Source organism: Mesocricetus auratus, unplaced genomic scaffold (assembly GCF_017639785.1).
Source record: "Mesocricetus auratus isolate SY011 unplaced genomic scaffold, BCM_Maur_2.0 Super-Scaffold_4256, whole genome shotgun sequence".
Classification (NCBI taxonomy): domain Eukaryota; kingdom Metazoa; phylum Chordata; class Mammalia; order Rodentia; family Cricetidae; genus Mesocricetus; species Mesocricetus auratus.
Window position 1 is genome coordinate 55,195,727 of NW_024429182.1, and position 27,813 is coordinate 55,223,539.

Sequence of the window (27,813 nt, forward strand, 5' to 3'; positions counted from 1 at the left end):
GAGGGTGGGAAGTACAAGTCACACTGTGACTTGGCTATCAGGAGGGAAACTCCAAAGGTGGCACGATTGGTGGGGAGACAAGTCTAGGATGGTCCCAGAAGCTTGGAAGCCTCCAGGTGGGCCAGGTGGGGAGGTGGAGGGGACAAAGCCTGAACAGCAACCACGGAGTGGGCTCTTCTAAGAGAAATCCAGTTAAGGACGTCCGGGAACAGCACAAACCTGCGCTCCCCTCCCAGACACCTCAAGGCAAGGACAGACAGACAACTGGCAGGGCATTGGGCTCTTCGAGTCATCAGTTCCCTCCCTCTGACCGCAGAACAAGAATTTTCAAGTGTAGAGTCCAGACCTTCTTAATTCTGGAGCACTCCAACCCTTAACGGCTCTGGAAGGTCCCTTCCCCCACTAGCACCCCACCCCCCACTGAGGCCATTATGGCCTGATGGGGCCGGACTGGGCAGAACCCTGATACTGCTCACCTAGGTGTGAATGTCCCTGTTCTGTGTTCTATGGTATCTGAGGAGCCTGGAGCCAGCAGGTGACCCAGCCACAATACAGGGGGCTCAGGGCCTGCCACATCCCTTACTGAAGAATCAGTACCTGCCACCAGAGCCTCTTCAGGGGACTGTGGCCTCCTCCCACCCTCTGCCCTTGGGCTTGCACTAATCATCGCTGGTCTTTACTCAAAACACCAAAGGGACTGAAGCAGACAGATTCCTGAGACCCAGAGTGGCCACTCAGGCATCTATCTAGTCCTTAGTTGGGCAGAGTGGCCTGCAGAACTGCTGCTGGCCTTTTGGACCACACACACACACACACACACACACACACACACACACACACACACACACACACACACACACCCTTCTTGTCTCTGGGTCCCTAAGTCCCTTGCTGTGAAGTATCACTGGAGGTGTGTTGCGGGCCTTGGTCTGGGCACTCTAGGGTTATCCTCTAGGGAACAGGGACCCAGGCTTGGATCACACCTAAGCCATTACCCTGCACTAAGGCTCTTGCTGTTGGCAAGCAGGTCCCCCCCCAACTTGATTTGGGGATGCATCCCTGACTCTGTGACACTGCAGGAGCCTCTGGCCTCCACACTTGTGGGTGCTCTTGATAACAGAGACAAATAGCCAGGGGGCTGTTTCAGCACTACCATCCAACTGCCCTGGGGTTTGACTCTTGCTCTAGGATGTAACTGCTGCAGGACTCTCTCATCCTCCATGCTCATTAGTGTCAGGGAGAATATGGGAGCATGGGTAGGGATAAGAGCCCCATGGACTGGCTGGCCTCAGTCTGTCCTGAGACTCCGACCCCATGCCTGTCCAGCTTCCAGCCCCTTCTGGAAGGAAGAACCTGGAAGGAAGACTCCTCCTGCGTAGGCTGCCCTACAACAGCGGTCTTTCAGGATGCTGGCATGCCCTCCCCCACTCTGCTTGCAGCCAATTCACACCTCTTAAGGATCTCATTGGGGTCAGGCTTGGCAGTCCACACCTTTAGTCCCTGCACTCAGGAGGCAGAGGGAGATGCATCTCTGAGTTTGAGGTCAGTCTGATCTATATGGTGAATTACAAGCCAGCCTGGGCTACAGAATGAGACCTTGCCTCAAAAGGAAAAAAAAAAAAAAAACAACTACAACAAAAGTCTTCATTTATTATGTGCCCCTGCTCCGCAGAGATTGTCACCATCATGGTGTGATGACAGTCTAGACCCATCTCCAGAGCTTGGGACACAGTAGGTGTTCAATAGTGCTGGTGGGTCAGTGGCTACTGGCTAAGCCAGGCCTGGAGCAACTCTTCCAGAAACTGTGAGGCTCAGTACTGAAACTTCTAAGTGCCTGGGACAGACAGGATGCGGTCAGGTGACTTTGGCTTAGCTGAGTTCAGGCCCTGAGCCCTTCTGCCCTGTTACACCCCCCTGACTGTCCAGTCTATCATGAACTTGGGACACAGGAAAATCCAGCAGCCAGCAGCACTGGGTTCAAGTCCAGCTTCTAGTCTGTTGGTCACAAGTGACCTTTCACTTGTAGATTCTTCTCTGTGGCCCAGTCGACAAAAGGAGCAGAAAAAGTGGTGGCCGTTGTGGGCTACGGATGTGACTCATTTGGTAGTGTGTTTGTCTGCCCGGATTCCAACACTGAAAATCCCATGCATGGCATGCGGGTGCTCACCTACAAACCCAGCTCTAGGGAGAAGGAAGCCGGAAGATCTGAAGTTCAAGGTCATCCTCAGCTACAAAGAGGGTTGAGGGCCAATGTGTGCTACAGAGTGCCTGCAGAGGCAGAAGGGGGGCCTTTGAGAAGAGGCTAGGCAAAGTCTGGGCTGGGGTGGCTCAGATCAGGCCTGGCTGACAGCATGTGTTGGTCTCTGAGGAAGAGCCACGGTCTACACAAAACTCACTCTGGTAGGCTGTGAGTGAAGGCTGACAGGTGAGCAGGTGGGACAACCCTCAGAATGTGACCTTGTCCGACCTCTGCTTTAAAAAGTCCCAGAGTCATTCCCTTGAATAGCCACTTCTCCCTGGGAGAAGCGCTTCACCTACCAGCTTAGCTGTTAAAGAGTTCAGCAGCTTCATCGTCATAAGAATAAGAATGCATGAAAATTGGGCTCTAGACCTGAGTGGGGGAGGAGGCTTTTCTCTGGGCCCAGAGTAAACTTCACAAATCGCAGCTCCGCTTTTCCAATTTAAATCCATCTTCTGGCCTCAGCAAGCCCTATATGCAGATGGATGGGGGAGGCCTGGCAGGTGGGCCTGCCAAATCACAAAGAAGGTGACGCTATAGGGCCTCCAGAGTAAGGAGGAGGTCAGCTAACATTCTACTTTAAAAAACAAAACATAAAATTGGCTGAATTTGGTGGCGCACACATTTAATTCCAGAACTCAGGAGGCAGAGGCAGGAGGATCTCTGTGAGGCTAGCCTAGAGTTTCAGACCCTGTCATAAGAAAAAAAAGAAAGGAAGGAAAAGAGAGAGGGGGGAAAGAAAGAAAGAGAGAGAGAGAGAGAGAGAGAGAGAGAGAGAGAGAGAGAGAGAGAGAGAGAGAGAGAGAGAGAGAAAGGTTGCTCTCCAAATAGACACATTGCACGACCCTGCGCCTGACTGCCTAACTTAAATCCGGTAATCTACATGGTGCGAGTAGCGGCTCTCAGCCCTATGCTGCCTCACCACCATCCAGCTCTACAATGTTGTCACCTCCCCAGACTGGAACTATGTCCCCCTGAAATGCTGACTCATCCTCCCCCACCCCTTTGAGCCCACATCCTGTGGAGCAAGGACTCTAGGGACTCCAGTGATCAGCCTAGCAGTATGTGGCCCTTTGTGCCTGGCCTGGCTCACCAATTGGAATGTATTCAACTTATTGGAATGTATTCAACTTATTCAACAGATACAGCTGCAGTTTGTGTCTGAATTCCCTTCCTTTTGAAGACTGAATAATATTCCGCTGCTCGGGAGGCCATATTTTGTTCCCCCTTGGTTTGTCTCTGAACCCTTGGGCTTCTATCTTGGGGCTGCTATGACACACTGTACCACTACCCCCACCAATGTTCATATGCTTACCTGATCCTGTTCAGCCCTTCCTCAGAATGCTCCGTTACATGGTAATTCTATGTTGAAGTTTTTGGGGCACTGCTCTCCTTTTCAGGCATTATCCTTAGCAATACTGGGGATTGAACCCATGATGTCATACTGTTAGGCCAACACCCTGCCACTGAGCAACAGCCCCAGACCATTTCAGATTTAAAAGAAGATTTATTTATTTTTATTTTATATGTATGAGTATTTTGTTTGCATCTATGTATGTCTGTATGCATGCATGTATGTATGCATGTGTTAAGGTGGAAGCTTCAGCTGGGCGTTGGCGGTGCACACCTTTAATGCCAGCACTCGGGAGGCAGAGGCAGTCGGATCTCTGTGAGTTCGAGGCCAGCCTGGTCTACAGAGCGAGTTCCAGGACAGCCTCCAAAACAATACAGAGAAACCCTGTCTCGAAAAACCAAAGGAAAAAAAAAAAGGTGGAAGCTTCACCCGGCCCCTGGCATCCATACACCCAAAGAGTCTGGAATGTTATGGTAGAAATTCCTCCCAAGTTCCCCTCCCCAATCTCCTTCCAAACCCTGCCGCATCTCAGAAAGCCCGCCAAAGATGACCCCCAGAGATGCTCATGACCACTCCCACAGGGTATTTAAACTGCCCCCCAGAAACCAGACTTGTGGCTTTTCCGGTCTCTCTTTCCTGTCTCCTCTCTGGGTGGCTGGAAGGCCATCTCAAGAGTGCTGTATCCATTAAATGTGGGCTTTTTCTAATACGGTTAAATTTGGTCTGATTTGGATTGCTGCATTGGTGGAGAAGCTTATCCGGGTATAGAAACCTTCCAGTATGATGTGTGCTACATGCATGCAGTGTCCATGAAAACCAGAAGAGGATGTCAGATCCCCTGGAAGTAGAGTTACAGATGGTTGTGAGCTGCCACATGGGTGTTGGAAATTGAACCCCAGCCCTCTGCAAGAGCAGTAAGATCTCTTAACCACTGAGCTGTCTCCCCAGCCCCTGTTTCAGATATTAAAAAAAAAAAATTCCAGGCTGGTGGCACACACCTTTAATCCCAGAACTTGAGAGGCAGAGGAAGCTGGAGCTCTGAGTTTGAGACCACCCTGGTCTACACAGGGAGATCCAGGTCAGCAAAGACTACACAGTAAGACCCAGTCTTAAACTGATTGATTGATTACTTAGTGTGCAGTGTGTGTGTGTGCGTGTAGTGTGCATGTGGAGGTTTGAGGACAATTTTCCAGAAGTTGGTTTGGTTCCAGGGATTAAATTTAGGTTATCTGGCTTGGCAGCAAGTGCTCTTAGCCACTGAGCCATCTCTATAGCCCTCCAGACATTCTTCACTGACAGTTTCCATGTAGAGCAGGCTGACATTGACTTCCTCACCTGCAGCCTTCAAGAGCCCCTGAGCCTGGCTAAGGGCATTTTTTAAAAGGCATCTTGAGGCTGGAGCTGTAGCTCAGTTGGTAGAATGCTTACCTAGCACACAGGAGTCGTCCTGGGTTCAATCCCAGCACCACCTAAAGGTGGGTGTGGTGGTGTTAGCCTATAATCATAGTACTTAAGAGGTAGAGGTAGGAGGATCTGAAGTTCAAGGTTATCCCTCCTTACATATGGAGCTCAAGGCCAGCCTGGGTTACATAAGATTTTATTTATCTAAATAAATACAGTCACCATTATTTCTTGGCAACCACACTTCTAGGCTTACGGAGTGTGTGTGTGTGTGTGTGTGTGTGTGTGTGTGTGTGTGTGTGTGTGTGTGTGCCCATGTACGTATGTGTTTCTTTCTTTGTGTAGTCTTGCCTGTCCTGGAATTCACTCTGTAGACCAGGCTGGACTCACAGAGATCTGCCTGCCTCTGCCTTTGCCTCCCTAGTACTAAGTGGGAGTAAAGGTGAGCGCTACCACTGCCTGGCTGCTAATGGAGATCTTGTGCCCAGAAATTGTTTTATGTTTGGTCTTTTTTGCCCAGGAGCTGGTCCCACTAGGTCTGAGGATGAACTACAGCAACTCCTGTGATTGCAGATCAGGAAAGCAAGTCCCCCAGGAAGAGGTGTGTGGATCCTTCACTGTTAGAAGCCCATGGCATCAGAGAGAAGGTTTCGGTTTCCTCACCTGTCAGATGGTGATGTTGAACAGTCCTGGGGAAGGGACACATCAGAAAGACCCAAGGCTGAGAAAGAATGGCCTTCAGAAACTAGGCGCTCCAGGTGTCTGAAGGGTGGGTGGGTGCCAGGGCAGATGTGGGCGTGGTGGAGAAGGCCTGTGAGGACTGGGTGGGTACCAGGGCAGATGTGGGAATTGTGGGAAGAGATTAATAGCATGAATCCCTGATCTCCATTCACCCCATGGATATGTCTGGATGTGTCTCCAGACCTCAGGTCCCCAGCTGAGCCTCAGTGACAAAGGGGCTGCACCAGGAAGGCTGAGGGTAGCAGAGTCAGGGGGTGGCTCCCCTCTCTCCTGTTTCTCCTTACAAACCTAACAATTAAGGCCCTTGGTTTCTCCTGGAGACCCAAAGAGTCTGCTCCTGGTGTGGACACAGGATGGGGAAGATGGAGTTTGGGCATGTGCGTGTTGGGGGGGTGGGTAGGAGTGAGGACTCACCCACTCTTTTGCTCACAGCCTTGGAAGACCTCAGAGGAATTACCATGGGGATAGGAAAAGGTCATTTTAAAGGTCAGACTTGGCTACTGTGTGCTCTGCTCCCAACCCTGAATGGACTAAGCCGAAGGAAGGTTCTAGACAGGGCTCTTGCTGGGAGTAGGTCCTGCCCGACATGGTTCTTTTGCCTTTCTCTTCCTCAAAGGAGGAAGGAAAAGGGGCAGGAAAAAGATCTGCACATTTCCCTGGCTGACATGACTCAATTCTCCAGCCCAGAGGAACATTTTCAGGTTCCAGGGCAAGACTTTGAGCAGAGAAACTGGGCCCCAGTGTCTGTTCCTTCTCTGATGGGCTATGTGGCTTTGGGGAAGTCACTCACCCTCTCTGAGCCCTATTAGTTTACTGTGAAGTTGGAGCTGTAATGATGTTTCCCGCTGGAGTTTTAGGAAACCTGTCATGACACAGGTTGGTCCCCATCAATGGAGACCTCACATGTGTGGCTCAGTGGGCTTTCCTCCCTTCCGTCCTTCCTTGTGTGCAGTGCCCTTGTAGGTTACAAGAGGGTGTTGGACCCACTGGGACTGGAGTTACAGAAGGCTGAGAGCCACCATGTGAGTGCTGGGAATTGAACTCAAGTCATTTGCATGACCAGTAAGTGATCTTAACCACTGAGCTACCTCTTTATAACTTTGTTCTTTTGTTTGTTTGAGACTGGGTTTCTCTGTGTAGCCCTGGCTGTCCTGGAACTCACTCTGTAGACCAAGTTGACTTTGAATTCACAGGAATCCATCTGTCTCTGCCTCCCCTCCTGAGTCCTGGGATTAAAGGCACAAGCCACCAATCTTAGTTCTCCAGAACTTTTTACACACACACACAACACACACACACACACACACCACAGTGCTTATATGGAGGTCAGAGAACAATTTCTGGGAGTCAGTTCTTATCTTCCACCATTTGGGTTTAAAGACTCAAACTCAGGTCACCAAACTTGGTAAAGAGTACATTTACTTGCTGAGCCATCTTGCCAGATCTATCTATCTATCTATCTATCTATCTATCTATCTATCTATCTATCTATCTATCTATCTATCTATCTATCTATCCATCCATCCATCCATCCATCTATCTTATCTATCTATCTATCTATCTATCTATCTATCTATCTATCTATCTATCCATCCATCCATCCATCTATCTATCTATCCATCCATCCATCCATCTATCTATCTATCCATCCATCTATCTATCCATCCATCTATCTGTCTCTACAGAATCTCACTCTGTAGACCAGGCTGGCCTTGAACTCCCAGAGATCTGCCTGCCTCTGCCTCCTAAATGTTGGGATGACAGGTACAAGCCACCATTCGTGTTTTTGTGGTGCTGGGAGTGAAACCCAGTTCTTCTTGTGTTAGGAGAGCTCCACCAGGCCTCTGATCCTTTTATTAGTTAATCTCCCATGTGCAGGGACCCAGGGCCTCTTTTAATGTGTTAGCAGTGCAGACAAAGAACCCCCCCCCCAGGTGACAAAGGATGGGCTACCAGCTCCTGGTTTTGCCCTCCTTGGCTCTGGACTGTCTGCATACACACTTGTGTGGGATCTCCCTGGGGCCCTCCTGGACCTGAACAGAGGGAAGGAGGTGGCTGGTGGCCCTGTTCACAGACAGTGCAGGGTCCTTTCTGGCCTGTGTCTGTGGGTCCTGAACTAGGGTGTCTGCCTGCTCTTCTGGTTACAGTCAAGAGTGATGGGCCTGGGAGCTGCACTGCCTGATAACTAGTTCTCAGGGCTCACTGGTCTGTCATTGTCTGGAAGATATTGTCACTGAAAAAAAAAAAAAAAAGAACCAGCAGGCTCTGGTCCTCTGTACCCCAAGATATTCAAGGGGCCTCTGGCACAGGTCAAAGCACGTCTCCAAAGCCACTGTTACTTTTCAGTGCTGCCACGGGTCTCAGTGAATGGGAGGGTCCTCTTCGTCTGTCCCAGTTGTTTGGTGCCCTAGGGCCTTTGCACCTAAGCCCAGGTCGACTTTTCTTTTGTTAAGTGGAAGAAAGAAGCTGAGAAAGAGAACGTGGAAAAAGGGGAACTTCTAGGCCCACAGCCATTCTCTCCAGAGCCCTCAGGGTGCAGCCCTCTTCCCTCTCCTGACAGTAGAAGGTGTGGGCCCAGCTCAGCTGACTGCAGGTGGGGCCTGGGGAAGCTTTCTTTCTTGGCTTTACTTCACCTTGACCTCTGGGAAAAGACTGCTCTGCCCTCGGGTCGAGCTCATCCCGGGGACCACAGAAGTCCCTGAGAGCTCTTCTGGGACAGGGTTGGGTGCTCTGTGTGGGGGCCATGGAGTGGCTCAGGGTCACCTGCCTGTCCTCTTACTCTTGCACCTCTGTCCCCAGGAGCAGCCCCAAAGGCCAAGTATGTCCACAGATCATGGGAGGAAGGCTCCATGGACGCCTGCTCCTCTAGGGCCTCAGCTTATCTAGTGATCTGCCAGCTAGCTCAGAGACTCTCTGGATAAACAGTGGCCCTAGCGACAGGAGCCACAAGACAAAAAAAGAGACCATGCCACATGAGTTCACCATACGAGGCAGAGTCTCTGTGTTGGCCCATTGATGGGAACCCCATCTTCTCATTTACTCTCCTCACAGCCGTCGGTGGGCAGCGACTTGCCCCTCTTCAACAGACGAGGGTGAAGCTAAGTGGGGGAGGGAACACCAGTAAGTGGCAGTGCCAGTCTGGCATCTTGGAGGCAGGATTTGAGTAAATTTGGCAAAGTGGGGCCTCACTGAGACACGTGTGTTCTGGAAAAGCCTCCGTAGATAGCCACAGAGACAGGTTGTAGTTAACTTCTCTGTGCCTCTTGCAGAAGATCTGGGTGAGATTTCCAGCACCTCTATTACATGGACAATGACAGCTCACAGCCAGCTGCCTGTGACTGCTGCTCCAGGGACTCCAACCTTCTCTTCTGGACTCCGAGAGCACCTGTACTCACACATGCATGCATCCACATACATATAGGAATAAAAAAAAGAAATCTGACCTGGTTTGGTGGCCTACACCTTTAATCCCAGAACCCAGGAGGCAGAGACAGGAGGCTTTCTGGTTGCAGGCCAGCCTGATCTACACAGTGAGACCCTGTCTGAGAGAAACAAACAAAAACAACTTTTTTTTTAATAAAAAAATTTCTTTCACTTTCCTTTCTGTTGGGAACTGGCTACTTGCTGTAGAAATGGGCAAGTTCATGAAACCCGGGAAAGTGGTGCTGGTCCTGGCTGGATGCTACTCTGGACGCAAAACTATCATCGTGAAGAACATTGACGATGGCACCTTACAGCCATGTCCTGGTGGCTGGAATTGACTGCTATCCCTGAAAAGTGACAGCTGCCATGGGCAAGAAGAAAATTGCCAAGTGATCAAAGATCAAGTCTTTTGTGAAAGTTTATAGCTACAATCACCTCATGCCCACGTGTACTCTGTGGACAACCCCTTGGACAAAACTGTTGTCAATAAGGATGTCTTTAGAGACCCAGCCCTGAAACACGAGGCGAGGCAGGAAGCCAAGGCCAAGTCTGAGGAATGATACAAGACAGGGAAGAACAAATGTTTTTTTCTAGAAGCTTCGCTTTTAGGTATATTTTTGTTTCCATCATTAAATGTTTAAACAACAACAACAAAAAACAACAAAAAATTTCTTTCAGAACCTGGCTTGACATTAGCTCTCTTCTTCACTGGTGCCTCAGGGACTCAGGTGGCTTTGCTAGGTGGCAGACATTCCATCTCACACCTTGAGTGAGGCCCTGACCTCTCTGTCCTCCTCAGGGAAGGGGCTACCTTCTCACTTCCCCATAACCATAATCTAGAAAGAAGGGGAAACTCCTAGGTCCCCTGGAGCCACTAAGGACATCTGGCCCAACCACTGCTTTGAGGCCAGTTCCTTAGTTTCTCAGGACCTGGCCAACCCTCCTAGGCTTCCTCCTCCTTGATGCCAGCCTATAGAGCGAGGGGCACTGGCCCCATGAGGCAGTCCATAGGCCATTCCTGGCCTGGGTGACAAGTGGCCTCTGTTGCCTGCTTGCTGACAGGCCACACGCCTGCTCTAAGCCTGCATGGGATGCCGTCTAAGCCAGGGCAGACCCGGCTGCTATTTTGGTGTCTTCTTTCAACTATTTTGGCAAAGACCAAATGGCAGCCTCCTTTAAAATAGCTTCTCCGAGACCAGGGGTCACCCCCCAGGAACCAGGTTGCCCAGGCCGGATGACTTCTCAGCCACTCATTCGAGTTAAATACAGACCCAGCATTTGGAACTCCGAGAAACTCATGGAAATCCTGACTGCAAACCCACTGCAAAACCGAAATAAAGCCTTGCTGGCCCTGATGGCTCTCAGAGGAGGCTAGCCTTACAGATGCTCCTGTGTCCTTTGGAAATCACGGGGACTGCTGGAGGAGGTGGCCAGGGTGTCAAGGAGACTTGTCTCTGGTCTCCAAGCTGATCACACATGTGTGAATCTCTTGTGAAGTTCTGTCTGTGAACAAATGTGTCCTGCTTAGATGTGGGCCAGGACCCCCTGAGATCAGGGAGTCCTAGGAAGAGCAATCCAGGCTCCCATAATGCAATGTCACTCCAACTAAGGCTGTAGAATTTGCTAAGATGTCTGTCACTGCTGACCTGGTCCTGGACACTGGCTGACTGTCCCCTAGGCTGCCCCCTTCAGAGAAGGTAGTGACATGGTCCACAATGCTCTGCCACCTCCCTTCATATGCTGGCCCCACATGTGTCTAGGGCAGGCATGAGCTGTTAGAGCCCTGCCTTAGCTCAGTGAGCCTCCAAGAGGCCCCCAGGGTGGCAGTGGGTAGGGACAGCCACCTACCAACAAGGAGTCCTGAGATCACTGTCTTTTGTGTCTTGGGCCTACCAGGGAGTATCAGGCCAAGAATCCAGGGAACATTTGTTTCAAAACTCATTTAGCCATTCAACAAACACTGGCTGCTCTGTTATTTAATTTTAAATATTTATTCTGTTATTTTTATTTATGTTGTATGTACTGTGTATGTTTGTGTGTATATATATATATATATATATATATATATGTGTGTGTGTGTGTGTGCACAGGTGTTCAGGTGCCTGCACAGACCTGGAGATGGAGTTACCTGTAACTGAGCTATTTCACCTTGGTGCTGGGAACTCTTGGCTCTTTTAACTGTGGAGCCTCCTATCCCACCCCTCCAGGGCCCTCTGCTTCAATTTAAAGAATGGTCTCAGCCGGGCGGTGGTGGCGCACGCCTTTAATCCCAGCACTCGGGAGGCAGAGGCAGGTGGATCTCTGTGAGTTCGAGGCCAGCCTGGTCTACAAAGTGAGTTCCAGGACAGCATCCAAAGCCACAGAGAAACCCTGTCTCGAAAAACCAAAAAAAAAAAAAAAAAAAAAAAAAAAAAAAGAATGGTCTCAAGTAGCCCAGGCTGGCCTCGAATTCTCCCTATAAGGCAGGATGACATTGACCCTCTGACCCTTGTGTCTCCACCTCCTGGGAGCTTTGCCCACTCTTGTAGATTATAGAGGCATTCTTGTAAGAGAACAGGGGAACCCAAGCACGCCGAGACTGGTCACACACGGTCAAGCAATGCTAACACAGTGTTAGCCAATAAGATACACTGCTGGCATAGGAAGGGCAACCAGGCTCACATCTGCAATCTCAACCTCAGAAAGAGGCAGAAGGATTACTGCTAGTTCAAGGCCAGCCTGGGATACATAGTGAGACCCTTACTCAAAACTAACAAACAAAAATATATATACTCTTCTCCTCCACCCAGTGTGTCACCCATAATCCTGCAGACCCTCTGGAGGGCTCTGGGATTTGAAAGGCAAACTCTGTATGTGTTTATGTTCCTTGGCTCTGCAGGGATCAGGGAGGCAGCAAGAGCAGTCAGCAGTCATCATCAGCCACCCAGGCAGCTTGTGCAGAGCAGGGTGTAGGGCGGGCTCTGTAGCTGACCTCCAGCCCCGACCACACAGGGGACAAAACGCTGAGGCTCTGGCCAGGCTTGTCATTGCCAGGGCCTCTGCTTGCGTCTTCCCACCCCCAGGCCTTTGTACTCGCTACCACCTTCTTTGCATCGTGTCTTCTTGTCCCTTGGTTCTCAGCCTGGAAGCCACCTCCCCACTCATGTGCTCTTGGCCAGAGCATCACCTATTGTCCCTGCCGTGTCACTCAGGCCCCATGATAAAGTTTGCATGATACAGTTTAAAGGCATCCCTCAGTTTTACCTCTCTTGCTGATGTTGGGACGGTGTGGGCCACACTGCTCTGGCCTTCCTTCTCCACTGGCTTCACGGAGCTGGTGCTTAGGGATGGGGAGGAGCAGAGCAGGAGTGGGTGGGCACTGTGTGTGGCATCATGCAGGCCTACCCCACTATAGCAAGTCTTCTGTCCCGTTAGCCAACTCCCAAATAATGACACAGAGACTTCTTATTAATACGAAAGCTCAGCCTTTAATGTAGGATTGCTCCTAGCTAGCTCTTATACCTTAAATTAGCCCATTTATATTAATCTACGTTCTATCGTGTGCCGTTACCTCTCTTCCATCTTGTACCTCCAGTTTCATTTTGTGTCTCCTGTGTGCCTAAATTCCTCTCCCTTCCTCTCGCTGTCCGGAAGTCCCACCTATACTTCCTGCCTCATCATTGGTCGTTTAGCTTTTTATTACAACAATCATAGAAATACATTTTCACAGTGTACAAATATCCCACAATGCTCCACTAACTGGGAGACAGCTTCAACTGATGTTGGAGGTGCCCACCGTGCCAAACATAAAAACACTCAGAAACTGAGCTCAGAAATTCAACTGGAGCTCAAGCTGCCATGAACAGATGTATTATTACAGGACAAATAAAGAGGACAAAGGTGTGTCCCTGATGGGGAATGGAGTCTCACCCCTGGGTCTCTCAGACCCAACCTCCCGCCTGAGTCCATCCCAATGCCTCAGTTTCCCCATCTGTGAATGGAGATCACTGTGGCCAACCTTGAGGACCACCAGGAGAACCCACAAGATGATGGGTGTATAGCTCATTTTCCCAGTTCCCACGAAAGCTCTTGGTGTGCCCACTGAGTTCATGAATATTAGGGTACACTTTAAATTAGGGGTTCCTAGCTGGGTGTGGTGGCACACCCCTTTAATCCTAGCACCTGGGATATGAGACAGGTGGACATCTATGAGTTTGAGGCCAGTCCTATCTACATAGCAAGCTTCAGGCCATCCAGGATTACATAGTGAGACCCTGTCTTAAAAAAACAAACAAACAAAAAAGGGGCTGGAGAGATGGCTTATTGGTTAAGAGCACTTTAAAAATAGTAGATAGCTGGGCGTTGGTGGCACACGCCTTTAATCCCAGCACTCGGGAGGCAGAGGCAGGCGGATCTCTGTGAGTTTGAGGCCAGCCTGGTCTACAAAGTGAGTTCCAGGACAGCCTCCAAAACAATACAGAGAAACCCTGTCTCGAAAAACCAAAAAGAAAAAAGAAAAAGTAGATAAGTGAACGATAAATTAAAATAAGTATAAAATAGGGGCTTCCTGGCTAGACCTGGCTAGAAAGGCATTGCCGTCCAGCACTCTGGCATTATATCCAGGCCATCTGGGGAGCAGAGACTTTCTAGGGGGGCTGTATTTGAGAGCCATGATTGTTCAGTCCAGGCTGACCTCAAACTTGCCATCCCCCTGCTTCAAGAGTCTTGGGATGATAGGTATATACCACCATGCCTGACTAGGCCCCTGATTTAAATCCTAGGCGAGAAATGAGTGCCATGTGAGGCACTGTGAGCCCACAGGCGGGCCTGACTCTCCCACCAGGGCAAACAGTTTCTTCTCTCCAATCCCCACTCCTCTTCTGTCACATGGAGGAAACTGAGGTGCAGTCAGCCATCATGGCATGGTGCAGAAAATGCTTCCAGGCCCACTATTCTTCCAAGATCATCGGCCACCTCACACCCTGTGGCAAAAGTGGACTGCTGCTGTATCCCTGGCCTGGGCTCCTGCCGTCAGCACCTGCCTTACCAGGTTCTGCTCCTGTGGACGCGCCTTCTTTTATCATTCTGAACCTGTTGGGATAGCCAAGCATGACCCATCTAGGTAGCCATCTCTCCAGGGACCCACCCTGGAAAGAGTGAACTCCCACCGACCAAGCCAGTCCACCCCTAAAATCATTTCCTGAGACCACTGCCACCTGCTGGCATGTAGTGGTATTGTATGAACCTACAGCTACCACAGGAAGACCTGGGGAGTCCCCACAATTACCTCAGACCTATCCAGATATAACTCAGGAAACTCTCAGCTCAGTCAGGCATGAGGGTTCACCCTTGGAATCCCAACACTCTGGAGATGGATGGAGGCAGGAGGATGGTCAAAAGTTCCAGGCCATCCTGGGGTAGTTCCAGACCAGCATTAGGTTCCCATCAAAACAACCTGCACAGTTCTCTTGTCTGAGGTATGACGTTGATGAATTTGTGTTCAGCATGCTGCACTGTCATTGATGCCTTTTCAAAACATTTTCTTCATCTGGAGGGAGTCCCACCCACTTACAGTCTCCTAGCTCCCTGTTGTGAGTGCTGGGTCTGTGTGGAACAGTGCCTTGTCTCCTGGTGCAGTTCTGGAGCAATCTCAGGGCTCCACACAGCTCTGGTTTGCTTGTAATCTGTTTTCCTTGTTTTTGAGACAGGGTCTTTCTACATAACCCTGACTGTCCTGGAGCTCACTCTGTAGACCAGGTTGGCCTTGAACTCACAGAGATCCTCCTGCCTCTGCATCCTGACTACTGGGATTAAAGGTGTGCACCACCAACACCCAGCTCAGTTCGGAGGTTTTAGGAGCTGCAGGCTTTTGACACTGGGCTCCACTTGTCTCCCCCATCCACACCACGCAAGTGGCAGGACAGCCTTGGAGTCCCCAGATCTTGGAATCCACCCCAGGATGTCCTTCATTGGCTGTGTGGCCTCAGGAAAACCACATACCCTCTCTCAGAAGGTTTACTTATCAGCAAAAGGCCTCTAGTGACATGAAAGTCCCACCTTCATGTCCACTGTTGATGCTCAAATGTCTAGATCATGTCACAAGTTTCAGGCTTGGGGGCGCAGACTGGAAGTTCCAGGGGCTCAGCAATTAAACAACCCAGTGCCTCCTCTTGGTGGGCAATTGCCCAGGATGGCCAAAAGTGAATAATTAGAGAAAGAAAATTGCAAGGCTCTATGGGGAAATGCTAGGGCAGGAGTGGCCACGGGAAGACATTCAGAAGTGAATGTTGAGAAGGGGCCAATCTGGGGACAAGCAGAAGGTAGCCTGCCCTTGGCACATGCAAAGGAGCTTGGGAATGAATAGTGTGGCTGGAGTGCTGAAAGAGACCAAGTGCCAGGGGTCATAAGGCAAGGGTGAGAGGGCAGGGGTCACAGGCAAGGGTGAGAGGGCAGGGGTCAAAGGCTAGGGTGAGAGGGCAGGGGTCACAGGCAAGGGTGAGAGGGCAGGGGTCAAAGAGGTGCTGGTGCCCATCCTGGAGAGAAGAGATGGCCTTGCTGAAAGTCTAGGATGCAGTCTGATTGAAGTGCCCCCCTTTCTCCTCCTTACCTTCTGTCTCCCTGTGTGTGTGATGCGTATTTGTGTGCATATACTTGCTAGTGCACGCACACACGGAGGTCAGCTGTGCATGCCAGTGTCTCCCTCTATCACTTTCCACCTTTTTTTGTCTCCAAATTAAGATAGGCTGTCTCTACATAGCCCTGGCAGGTCTAGAACTCTCTACATAGGCCGGGCTAGCCTCAAACTCACAACTTACAGAAATCCTACTGCCTCTGCCTTCTGAGTGCTGAGATCCACCTTCATTTTTGACATGGCTTCTCTCCAAACTTAAGTTGAGCTCATTGATCCAGCCAGGCAGAGCAGCCAGTTCCAGAGATCCTCCTGTCAGTCTCCACAGAATTGGGGTTACAGGTGGGTACCACAGTGCTATCCTTCTACATGGGTTTTGGGGATTTGAACTCAGGTCCTTAACCTTGTACAGCAAGCACTTTACTCTCTGAACCATCTCCCCAGCTCCTCCACTTCCTTCCTTCTTAGGTCTCAAGGAGCCCAGGCTGCCCTCAGACTCACGGTGTAGCTGAGGATGACCTTGAACTTCTGATCCTTCTGCCTCCACCTCTTGGGTGCTGGGCTCTCAGTTTGCACCAGCACAGCCAATGTATGTGGTACTGGGGCTGGAACCCAGCGCTGCCTCACCCATCATAGGCAAACATTCTGCCCACTGAGCTGCATCTCAGCTCTGCTCAGCGGTGTTGTCCAGCCACTTCTGGAAGGAACGCTGCAGCCAGTCACAGCCTGTGCCCCCCCCCCCCAGTTACAGCACTTCAGGTGTTCACTCACCAGGCCTCTGGTGGACAGTTGAGTGACACAGCCATCCCTGCATCTATTTGCAGAACTTTCTCCTCTCTCCAGGCTGGAGCTTTGTCCCCATCAAATACATTCCCTATCCTCTCCCTACTGCTGGCACCTGGGTTTCTGTAGAGTTGACATCCTGAACATGTGGCCTGGGACCCACTTATGTCACACAGCATGGAGCCTTTCAGAATTTTCTTTCTTTTTAAAGGCAGAGGAACATTCCACAAGTGTCTGACTGCATTCTGTCTGTTCCGGGATGGAAACTGTGCCCCCTATGGGCCTCAGTGAGTGATGCTGCTGTGAGTCCAGGTGTCTCAGCCTGGGCTGGAGTCCTGCTCTCACTGGCTTGTTCGGTACCCGCTGAAAGTTGTTATGGTTATTCTTTATTTCGGGTCCAATTTTGTGTTCTCAGAGCTGCCACTGTGGTCCTCATGACTGCTACACCATTAAATGTTCACTCCGATGGGTGTTTGACTCCTCTGGGGAAATCTCCAAGGAGACCTCCTTACTCGTGGACCTGAGTTACCTGCAGGACCCGGAGCAGGCAGCAGAAACAGTCTGTTCTTACCACCACCACCCACCTCACCCCACCACTCTTCTTTTGGGGCTCTGACATACTCCAGTCCCCTTCTGTGTGGAAGGAAACAGTTTTCTCACATGTGTTATCCCTAGGCTGAGGCCTCTGATTCCCAGGAGGTAGAGTAACTTTGAATCTAGGAGCTGATCTGTTCCCTCTCTGCATTTGACAGTATGGTGTGTTCTTCCTTTTAGAAGGAGGAAGGCCAGGCAGCTAGACCTGGTACTACTGTGTTGGGGAAGCTGAAACAAATGCCACAGCTTCATTTGGCTGTGGTCCAATGACCTGTGTGGCATGTTCTAGACTCCAGATTCCATCCCTAGCCCTGCAACACACACTCGCGCACACACACACCACCACCACTACCACCACCACCACCACCACCACCACCACCACCACCACCACACACACATAACCAACTAACCTAAAAACAAAACCAAAAAATAACCAACCAAAAAGACAAACAGAAAACAGAAACAAAATATCACCAACCTGGTGGTGGCTTAACCAGCAGGAATGCATTATACCATAGTCTGAAGGCCAGAATTCCAAGGTCATGGAAGTGGGTGAGGCCAGCTCCTTCTAAGGTTTTGAGGCTCTCTTTGCAGTGCCCCCTCAGCTGCTGGGGCTCTGGCAACCTCCAGCCACACAGATGTGGAAGCTTCACCTTGATTTAGCCCCCCAGGTCCACAGACAATTTCACCCTTGGGATGCTCTGAGTAACTTTGTGTGCCTCTCCTATAGGTCTCCTGGATGTGTCCCCTCCACCCCCACCCCTATGACCAAAGCTCTCCATTGGGACCCTTGGCTTGGGCTGGTGTCTTCCCTGAGCCTACATGGCTTCCTGTAAGCAACACACATCTAGTACAAACCCTCTTAGAAAAGGTTGTGTTGTGTTAACCAGGGTCAGGTGGCCAGGATATAAACTAAGCAGGACATGAATGTACTTCTGCCTCCCTCCTAACCCAGGCCTCTGACCAAGGGCAGGGGACAGACCCCTCAAAAGATGGTCAGCTGCAGAAGAGACCCAGACTCCTGTTGGGCCAGTTTAAATAGTAACTAAAGACATTTCCCCATCCTCCCACGCCTCCCCAGGTCTGCTAAGGTGCCTGGCTCATTCTGGGAAAAGTAAGCCCTGCCCCCACTGCCCCCACTGTCTCTCTGGATGCCAGTTCCTCAGGGAACAAGTCTGGGGACTGGGGTGTGCTGAAGGGGGCTGGGATTGCCTCTACTTATGTGGATGCTGGGGGCAGATCCATGACAAGATTCTTGTCAGGAAGACACGCAGCTGAGCCTGTTGCGATCCTGGAGTCCTAGAGGTGGGATAGTAAGGACAAAGGAAGGAAGGGACCTCTGCTTGAAGTGCTTCACCTGCTAAAAATAGTCCTCAGAGAGAGACAACTTCTAGGGTAGGATGCTTCATCTCCATGGCCAACCTGGCTGGGTTTGGAATCACCTGGGAGACACACTTCTGTGCTTGTCTGCGAGGGTTTCCAGAGAGGTTTAACTGAGGGAGACCCACTCTGAATGTGGGGGGCACCATCCCGTGGCCTGAGATCCCAGACTGAATACAAAGGAGGAAGTGAGCTGAGCATCAGCCTTCTTCTCTCTCTGCCCCCTGACTATGGATGAATGGATGTGATGTGACCAGCTGCCTCGAGTCCTGTTGCCATGGCTTCCCCAGCATGATGGACTACACCCTCAAGTCATGAGCCTAAAAGGAGAAAGAGCCAGACACTGCCCGCTTCTGTCTCCCTGTTGAGCCCCTGCCTCCCCCTCTTTGCTCCCTGTTCTGTGGAGATGTGAGCAAGCTGCTGCATACTCCTGTTGCCACAGCCTCCGTCTCTGTCTGCCCTCATTACCACACCTTCCCCTCACCATAAGGGACTGTGTTCTTTAGACTGTGAGGCAAAGAAAACCCTTTTCCCTTATGAAGCTTCTGGGTCAGGTGTTTGGTCACATCAGTAAGGATATTAAAACAAGGGGGGGATTCTAAAACAGAGCAAACCTCTCTTCTTCTCTCGACCCACACAGACTCCACACCGGGGAACACATTTCACATGTGGAGGCCTGGAAGTCAGAAGTCCAAGGTCATTTTGCGTGCATGCCTCACACACACACATCCTCTTGGGAATACACCAACTCTCTTCTACACACACTTGTGTCTATTTGCAAACACAAGAACTCACAAACACATGCACATGCATGCATGCGGCACCTCAGTCCTTTCTCTGTACACAGCCTGCCTGCCATACTGCGGGAAGCCTTCCCTGCCTTCCCCACCCTCAGCAGAATGTCCCAGTCGGAGCCTCAAGGAATCCTCAGCTTGTACCCCAGCTGTTAAATAGCAAGACAGAGAGACACATTTAATGTTTGAATCATAGCCCCTTCGACTGTCCACTGCCTCATGTTAGCCAGGACTGCCTGCCACTGTCTGGGCTCCACCCCAGAGCTTTGGGTCACCCCTGAAATAAAAGCTCCCTCCCATGTAATCCCACATACATCTTGAACTTCCAATCTTCCATGAGCTCTGATTGAAGTCCCTCAGCAGTTGTCACCAAGGACAAGCAAGTTCTTGGTCCCCCAAGCAGCCAACCCAGTGACAAGGGTGGGGAGGTCAGGCCTCCAAGAGACTCCTAGGTGTCTGCAGGGAGTTGACCTCAGAGAGTTCTCAGGGTGGCCACTCAGGCCACAGCCAGTTCACCTGTCTGCAGATGGGTGCCTGGAGTGGCCCTAGGAGACAAGGGTTCCATCTTGCCATGGTCTCCTGGGCTCTGCTTCTTCTGCCGCCGCTGTCTGGGCTGACTGCCCTCTCCTGGGACTTTCGGTTGGCCACTCTGCAGCTGTCGTACCATCTCATGGTCCTTGTGGCCCAGCACTCGGGGCAGGAAGAGGGAGGACTTCTGTGTACGGCGGGTCTTGAAGCCCCTGCGTGGCCGACCCTTGCCATTCACAGACACATACCAAGGTCTCTGGGCACCAGGCTGCCGCCGAGCCCCTGGCCCACTGGGCCCTGTGCGATACAGCCGGGAGGCATACGTATTGTAGCCCAGCTCATGGATCCGCTCCACGAACTCGCACTCTGCATTGTAGCGTTCCTGTTGGACAGAGGCCACAGATAACAGCCATGAAGGCCATGATGTCAACAGTACCGTACCTCTCCAATGTCTCCTGCTTTCCCGGGGCCGCCTGGACCAGCTGTCCACACCTGCCAATGTCTATGCAGCCTGGCCAGCCTACCTTTCCTAAGACTGCCCTGCTCCAAGTGACTTCCCTCCACTAGGCCTCCGATGAGGACAAAGGGCAGTTTCCCCTTTTTGCTGTAGCCTTGCGCTGGGCTCAGTGCTTGGTGTGTGGTAATAGAGCATGATGGAGGTGGATGAATGGGAGTGTTGGTGAGTGACTGGATACGTGGATGGATGGGTAATAGATTGGTAGATGGATGGGTGGATAGATGAATGGAGGGTGAATAGATGGTTGGGTGGGTGGCTAGGTGCATTGGCGGGTGGATGAATGTGTGTGTGGATGGATGGTTGGATGAAGGAGTGGGTGACTAGATAGTTGGGTTTAAGGATGGTAACGGGTGGATGGATGGATGGATGGATGGATGGATGGATGGATGGATGATGGGTTGAGTGGTTAGGTGAGTGGATGAGAGATGTCTGGATGGATAGATGGTTGGGGGGATGGATGGGTACATAGGTAGAAGGATGGATGAGTGGATAGACAGCTGTCTGAGTGGATGGATGGATGGACGGACGGATGGATGGATGGATGATAGACAGTGAGTAGACAGGCTAGAGGGCAGAGAAGCTGCAGGCCAGTCATCCAAACCCAAGGCTGTTGCAGCTCCAAGTGGAAGGTGACGAGGCCTGTGTACAAGGTGCTGCTTCTGGGATTAGGCAGCAGGAGGGGAGGGGAGGTGCATGTTGAAGACAGCAACTCAAGGAACACCCCTGAGGACTTGGAGATGGACTGGATACTGGTGGGTTCTCTGGAACGTTCTACTCCAGCCATCTGGACCCCTGACCTCACCATCCCCTGCTCCCCTGAAGCCAGGAAACCACAGTCATGTCCCCACCCCACCATGCTCTTCCCTGTGGGCAGGAAGATAGGAACTGTCACCAAGCATACCTGAGACCTCACCTCACAGCAGAGTTTCTGGGGGAGGGCCAGGTACATATGTAAAGTCAGCTGAATTCACTCACACTAGAGTGGGACAGGACACAGGATCCAAGGGGTTGGGGACCATTGCTCCGCCAAGGGTGTGTGTCTATCACACCTCAGGAATGTGGAGGCACCAGAGCTCCTGCGGCCAGATGGCCCCAGGGCCTTGTGCATGGAGGCTGATTCAGCTAGGCTGGCCTGGGAGTCCCAGGGAATGTGTCACCCTGCCCTAGAGCTGGGATGACAAGACAACTCTGGGCCAGTGCTGATACACAGGTGCTAAGAACCCACTCAGCTCCTCATGCTTGTGTGGCCAGCACTAGACTGACAGCCGTTCCTCCAGCTCTTCAGTACCCTCCTAAGAGACAGCTCTTACCTTCCCACCCTGACAACAGGCCAAGCACACATCTTTCTCCTTCCACAGATGCAGGGCAGGTTTGCCCTGACCTCCACTCCCTCAACTGTCCAACTATCTTGGGTTGTTTACTTGCATGGAGTTCTGGGACCCTGCTACCATGATCTATCTCCACCATTATAATTCAGAGAAAGAGACCGGCTTCAGACTGGTTGGGTGGGCACTCAGAGCCCAGGGATCCAGACCAGCTTGAGTCTGGCGTGACCTGGGGGCCAAGCAGTCTACCACTCATGTCCCTTCCGGCCCCCAACCAGATGCTCAAACCAGATGGCTATGCCATCAGCACCTGCCCACTAGTGATGGGACTCACCGAAGCATACAGCCGTCCTCTCTTGTTCATGGCTAGGTACCGCCCAGAGAAGAGCCCTTTGATGGCCACCACGCCCACTTCCACTGCAGTAATCTCCAGGATACCTAGAAAGAGTCAGGAAGGGTCCATCACCTGAGCAGAACCTCAGCCTGCATTAACACCCACCCAGCTTAGGAAGCTGGGACAGGACGGCAGCCATGATCAGCAGGTCATGGTGGAGAGGTCGGAAGTCCTGGTAGGAAGAACACATTAAACAGGAGGTAAAGAAGGGGACATTCAGCCACTGTGCCAGAGACCTTAACCCTAACCCTAACCCCAGGTGAAGACACAATGGAGGTGCTCTGCCCCTGCCAGGCACCTTGGGTGCAACAAAGGCAGATCTACTTAGTCTGTATTCCGTGCATTCTTGTGAACTGACTTGCTCTAGCAAGATGAGGCTGAGGACAAGCGACTTGTCCAAGGCCACACATAATAGTTGGGGGCTCCAAACCCCGGGCCAGATGGAGCCCTAGAAGAGGAGGTGTTGGAGATTCCTGGGGAAGTCAGTGCTGAATTCAGCCCAACCATAGTGTTACCCCCACTGGTAGGCAAGGGATCAAATTAGTCCTGAAAAGTAGGCTGGGGCAGAAGTGCCTAGGTGCGGACGGAAGGTGACCGAGGCTCACCTAGGAGTAGGTACAAAAGTTAATAGCCCCCCAGCCCAGATGGCAGAGTAGCCGCCAAGACTGACCATCTGAGAGTTCCATCTCCTGACCCACATGGTGGAAGTAAAGAAACGACTCCAGCAAGTGGTCCAATGAGCTCAACACACACATCGTGGCACAGAAAATAAGTAAAATGTAAAACCAACAACCAAAAACCCCCAGGAGCCTTTCCTGTGAACAGTATAGTGCTTTTGGGAGGGGAGGTCAATATCCCCTGGGATAGTGGGTCGAGGACTCACTCCCTTTCCAGAGAGCACGCCTCTGGCGCCCACCTGGGACCCAGCATAGTCTAGATAGCCGGAACCAATTGAGGTTCTGCCCTTGCCATGGTTTGGAGGGTGCGGTCTCTAGAGCTGGTGCCAGTGGAGAATCCACCTGGATGACCCCAGGGGTGACTGCAAAGGTGCCCCTCCCCTGCATCTGGGGCCGTCCCGGAGCCGCTCTCCAGGCCGGGTAGGTCCCCAGGACGCCCCCGCTTGGCTGCGGCTTTGAAGGAGGAAGCTGCGGTTCTTGCATACGCCCGCGCCCCCCGCTCGGCTTCCTGCGCCCCGGGCGCGGTGAGGTCTGCGCGGCCTTCCTCCCACGCGGCGCGCAACGCTCCCGGCCGAGCTCGGCTCGGGTGTACCGCACCCACGGAGCCAAACCCTGCAGTGCTTGGGAACTGGCGTTGGGTATGATCGAGCCTCGGGCCGTGGGTGCGTGCCAACTGCATCCAAAACACGCGGGGACGCCCTCTGTCCTGTCGCGCGCTTTCCTGCAGGGCTTAGGACTAGGGACAAGCCTGTCTCCGGACGCCGCGTCGCGGAAACCGAGCTCTGTCCAGGGGAGTGTCCTTGGCGCATGGGCTGAGAGCAAGGAGGACGGAAAGAACTGGCCATGCGCCCCGGGGTCGTCAAAACAATAAAGAGGGCGATAAATCCTTGTCCAGAGGCTTTTCACTGAGAAATACAAATGTGGAAGAACCGTGGTCGCCTCCTGCGCAGCCCCTGGCGGAGCGGGATCCGGGCGGGGCATGTCGCTGGGATCCGTAGCTGGGACAGAGGTATAGTCTTCGGACGGACTACAGCTCTGATCCCTCCTGGGACGCCACCACAGGGGACCTTGCCCGCCCGTCTCTCCCGCCCACCCCTGGCCGGACACTCACTGTAGGCGCTGTTCTCCAGGCTGCCGTTCACGCGGCCGCTCGGGTGTAGCTGGAGGTGATACTTGGTGGCGCAGTAGAGCTTGCGGCGCCGGGGCGCCCCGCCGAGGTGCTCGTAGACGCCGCCACGGCCGCCCGCATCGCGCCGCAGCCGCGTCCCGGGCCCCGTTGCGGGCCAGCCGGGTTCTAGCAAGCTGAGCAGCAGAAGCCAGATCAGGCCCATCCCGGCATCGCGCCCGCCTGTGGCGGCGGCTGCGCCAGCGCGGAGCTCACGGAAGGCGCGGCGCTGGGAGCACACTCCCGCGCGCCAGGCCGTGCGGACTGCGACTGGGAGGAGAGAGGGGCACTGGGAAGAGGTGGAGGACAGGGGAGGGATGATGAGAAGGAGGGAGGGGAGACAAGTGGAGATAGGGAGAGAGAGGAGATGGAGAAAGGGACGAGTGGAGACAGAGAAAGCGAGATGCAGAGAGGATGGGGAGAAAGAGGAGAGGGAGGTGGAGAGAGAAGACTTCGAATTTTCACCCAGGAGTGGGGGGAGTGTTCCCTTGGCGCACACAGCTCTGAAGAAAGGGCGCTCGGCAACAAAAGGCGGCCGTGATCCCTGGCGGGGGCGCGGGGCTCAGGCCCGTCGTCGCCTGCTCACAGCGCCCTGACCAGCGCCGTCGGGCAGCAGCTCCTCCGCAGAGCGCCCTGCACCCCCTCCCGTCTCTGAAAGGTCCCCTCCCCGCCCCCGCCCCCAGACCAATTATGCCTCGGAAAATTATAGAGCAAGGCCTAAAGGCAGCCGCCCCAGGCCCTGTCACCCCCTCCCGCCTTACATCAATCCTGGGTGCACAATGGGACCGCGGATGACTGATGTCTGCGCAAACAACTTGCGGGGAAGTCTAGCTGACAAACGCTCATGAAAGGCGGCGCCTAATCGAGAGCGATTGCGGAGGGCGGTGCGTGGGGAAACCGGGTTTGGGTCTGTGCAAGTCTCTGCTTCTCACATGAGCATCTGAGGTGCCCAATCTTGTGGTCCAAGGCTATGTCTTGTAGTTTCCTAACTGACCGGAAGGCAGCAAGTGAAGTTCCTACACCTTGAGCAGGAGTGGTCTGTCTCAGCAGTGATCCAGAGAGGAGACTGGGCAGAAAAGGACCAGGGACAATAGAGTCAGAGGAGCCCTAGAGCCCTGGAGAGATGGAAATGGGGGCTGGGGAAGCAGGTGACAGATCCATTAGAAGAGAAAGAGAAATGAGAGGTGGAGAAATACCTAGATGCTGCTGGAGCAAACTAAGAGAAGCGGGAGAAGATGCCACAAAGGACCCCAACATACTCACCTGGAAGACTGAGTAGGAGTCTAGGTTCAGGGAACAGCTTCCGGGGGCCTGGGCTCTTGACTTCAGTTCCCTATCTGCTAGGGGCCTCAGAGAAGGATTTACCATGATGTCAGAAAAGGTCCCACTCCACTACCGAGGCCTGTGCAGTCCTCTGGCCAGAAACTACCCTCATATAGGTGTTCTTGGATGAGTTACCCAGAGGGCCCAGTAGCCTGGGACACAGCATTGCCTCCTAAGTTGATCCTGAGCTCTGGGAAGAGTCAGGTGGGAGGCCCATTGATGTGAGATGCTGAGGAGTTTTGGGGGACCTCCATGGTACAGAAGCTGTTAATAGCACATACTGGGGCATTTTCAACCCTGAGACCTTACATACAGGGCAGCAGGTCCTCAGTGAGCCCTCTCCAGCATGATGAGTCCCACACAGCTGAGCACCCTCAGTGGTCTCCCAGAACCTCTGTCCTGGCCAGCAGGGTCTCTGCCACAGGGCTGGTTCCTGAGAACCCTTGAGCAGTCTGAGCCACAGAATTGCTATATCCCTGGAGCCAGTCACTGATGGAATCTGCTTTACAGGGGACAGGGACAACTGTCAGGACAGATGGGTAGGCAGGGCAATTTGCCCTATGTCTTTATGACCAGCTCTAGGCTGGCACATGCTGGCTGCCCAACCTCCTAAGGTAGCCCAGAAGAATCAGGAGGGCATCTCCTCCCTGAATGCCTCCAGCACAGCTCCTGGAGCTAGCCACTGCCCTGTGCCTGGACAAGAGGAACCCTGAAGCCAGATGTGCTGGCACTGACCTGCCATGTCAGCACTCATGTGGAAGCAGGATGATCCTGGAGTTCAAGGCTAGTCTCAACCACAAAACAGATTTGAAGCCAGCCTCAGCTTTGAGACCCTGTGTTAAAAACAAACAAACAAGGCTAAGAAAGGGTCTGCAGAGATGGCTCATTGGTTAAGATCACTGGCTGGTCTTGCAGAGGACCTGTGTTCAGTTCCCAGCACCCACATGATGGCTCTTAAATATCTGTAACTCTGGTTCTAAGAGATCTGACACCATCTTCTTGCCTCTGAGAACACCAGGCATATATCTGCTACAAAAACCTACATGTGCCGGGCGGTGGTGGTGTACACCTTTAAACCCAGTACTTGGGAGGCAGAGGCAGGCAGATCTCTGTGAGTTCTAGGCCAGCCTGGTCTATAAGTGCTAGTTCCAGGACAGCCTCCAAAGCCACAGAGAAACCCTGTCTTGAAAAAAAACCAAAAAAAAAAAAAAACCCAAAACCAAACCAAACCAAAAATCAAAACAAAATTAAAAAAAAAAACCACACCCTACATACAAGCAAAAAAATATGGCCATACACATAAAAATAAATAAATCTTAAACACACACACACACACACACACACACACACACATATATACAAAGAGACAAAGAGAGAGTGTGGGGATGCTGGAGGGGCTGGTGTGATGTTTTCCTTTGCTGGTGTCTGGGAGGAGCCAGAGGAATCCCACTGGAGAACCCGGGGCTCAGAACCTCCCTCCTGCTCCACGCCTGAACCCCCACATTTCCTGGTGGGTGTGTCCTTTGCTGTGTCTTCTCTTGGACAGTCCAATCAATGCACTGTAGCTCTCCAGAATACCCTCTTGTTGTGAATGAATGGGCTTGCCTTTCCTTGATGTGTTGACTGGACCATACAGTGTAACCCTGAGACACTGACTTCTTTGGTATATGAAATTCTAAGCCCAGGTCGGAAACTCAGCAGAACAACCCCTACCAAGATTCCTGCCAATGCCACCATCAGTGTGCCACCATAGGGACCTCAGGTGCCTTTGAGAGTAAAGGACTTCAGTGACCCAGCAGATGATCTGGCCCTCCCTGCGGTTCTGGTTGACTTTGGCCTTTTCCTCAATTGTCCCTAAGGCACCCACACTCCTGGCCCAGGGTCTTCCTCTGGGCCCTATTCCAGTGTGCATGGGTCCTTCTACCCACCTTCACCCTATGGTGAAAGGAGCTGCCTTCCACCCTACCCAGACCCCACCCCAGCTCATCCCTGTGATGGAGGCTTGTACCCACTGCTCATACCCCTAGCCTGCTTCCTACAGCCTCTCTTGTTCAGTGAGGTTTTCCTCCACATCTAATCACCTGCCTTCTTGGCCTTGGAAGTCCCCAGACTTCTTGGCCTTAGATGCTGCCCCCCGACCCGCCAGAGGGAGCCTGAGTGTGTGCTGTGCTGGGTCAGAGCTGGGCCTCCATTGCAGTCTCCCTGGGTTGGGCTGAGGCTTTGTCCTTCCTCATACAGAGCAGATCCTAGCAGAGCATGCAGGGGGTAGGGGGCATAATGTGGTAATAGACACCCTGCTAATTGCTTCCAAATGGCCAATTGCAGCTGTTTGACTAATTGGTCTCTTCCAGGCCCCCCTCTCCTAGCCTGGACACCCCCAGACCCGGCCTAAACCTGCTTAGCACCACTTCCAGGGCCTCTGCTCCGGAAACTCCCTTCCTGATCTCTCTGCTAGCTGGCTGGACCTTCACTTCCAGTTCCGACACCTAGAGAGAGAGCTGGGGAGAGGAGGGCCAGGGACAGTACCCTGTGATGTCCCTGGCTTTTGGCCCCAAACTCCCTCTATAC

General features: G+C 52.3%; 1 protein-coding gene across 1 annotated transcript; it reads right to left on the minus strand.

Moving 5' to 3' along the window:
• Window positions 1-19,521: 19,521 nt before the first annotated feature.
• Window positions 19,522-24,088, minus strand: Fgf3 (fibroblast growth factor 3). Its single transcript, XM_005064114.3, has 3 exons — window positions 23,869-24,088; window positions 22,021-22,124; window positions 19,522-20,226 (listed from the first exon to the last, which is right to left on the minus strand). Exons 1-3 carry the CDS (start codon window positions 24,086-24,088, stop codon window positions 19,813-19,815), a joined length of 738 nt encoding a protein of 245 aa, XP_005064171.1. The 3' UTR covers window positions 19,522-19,812.
• Window positions 24,089-27,813: the final 3,725 nt, after the last annotated feature.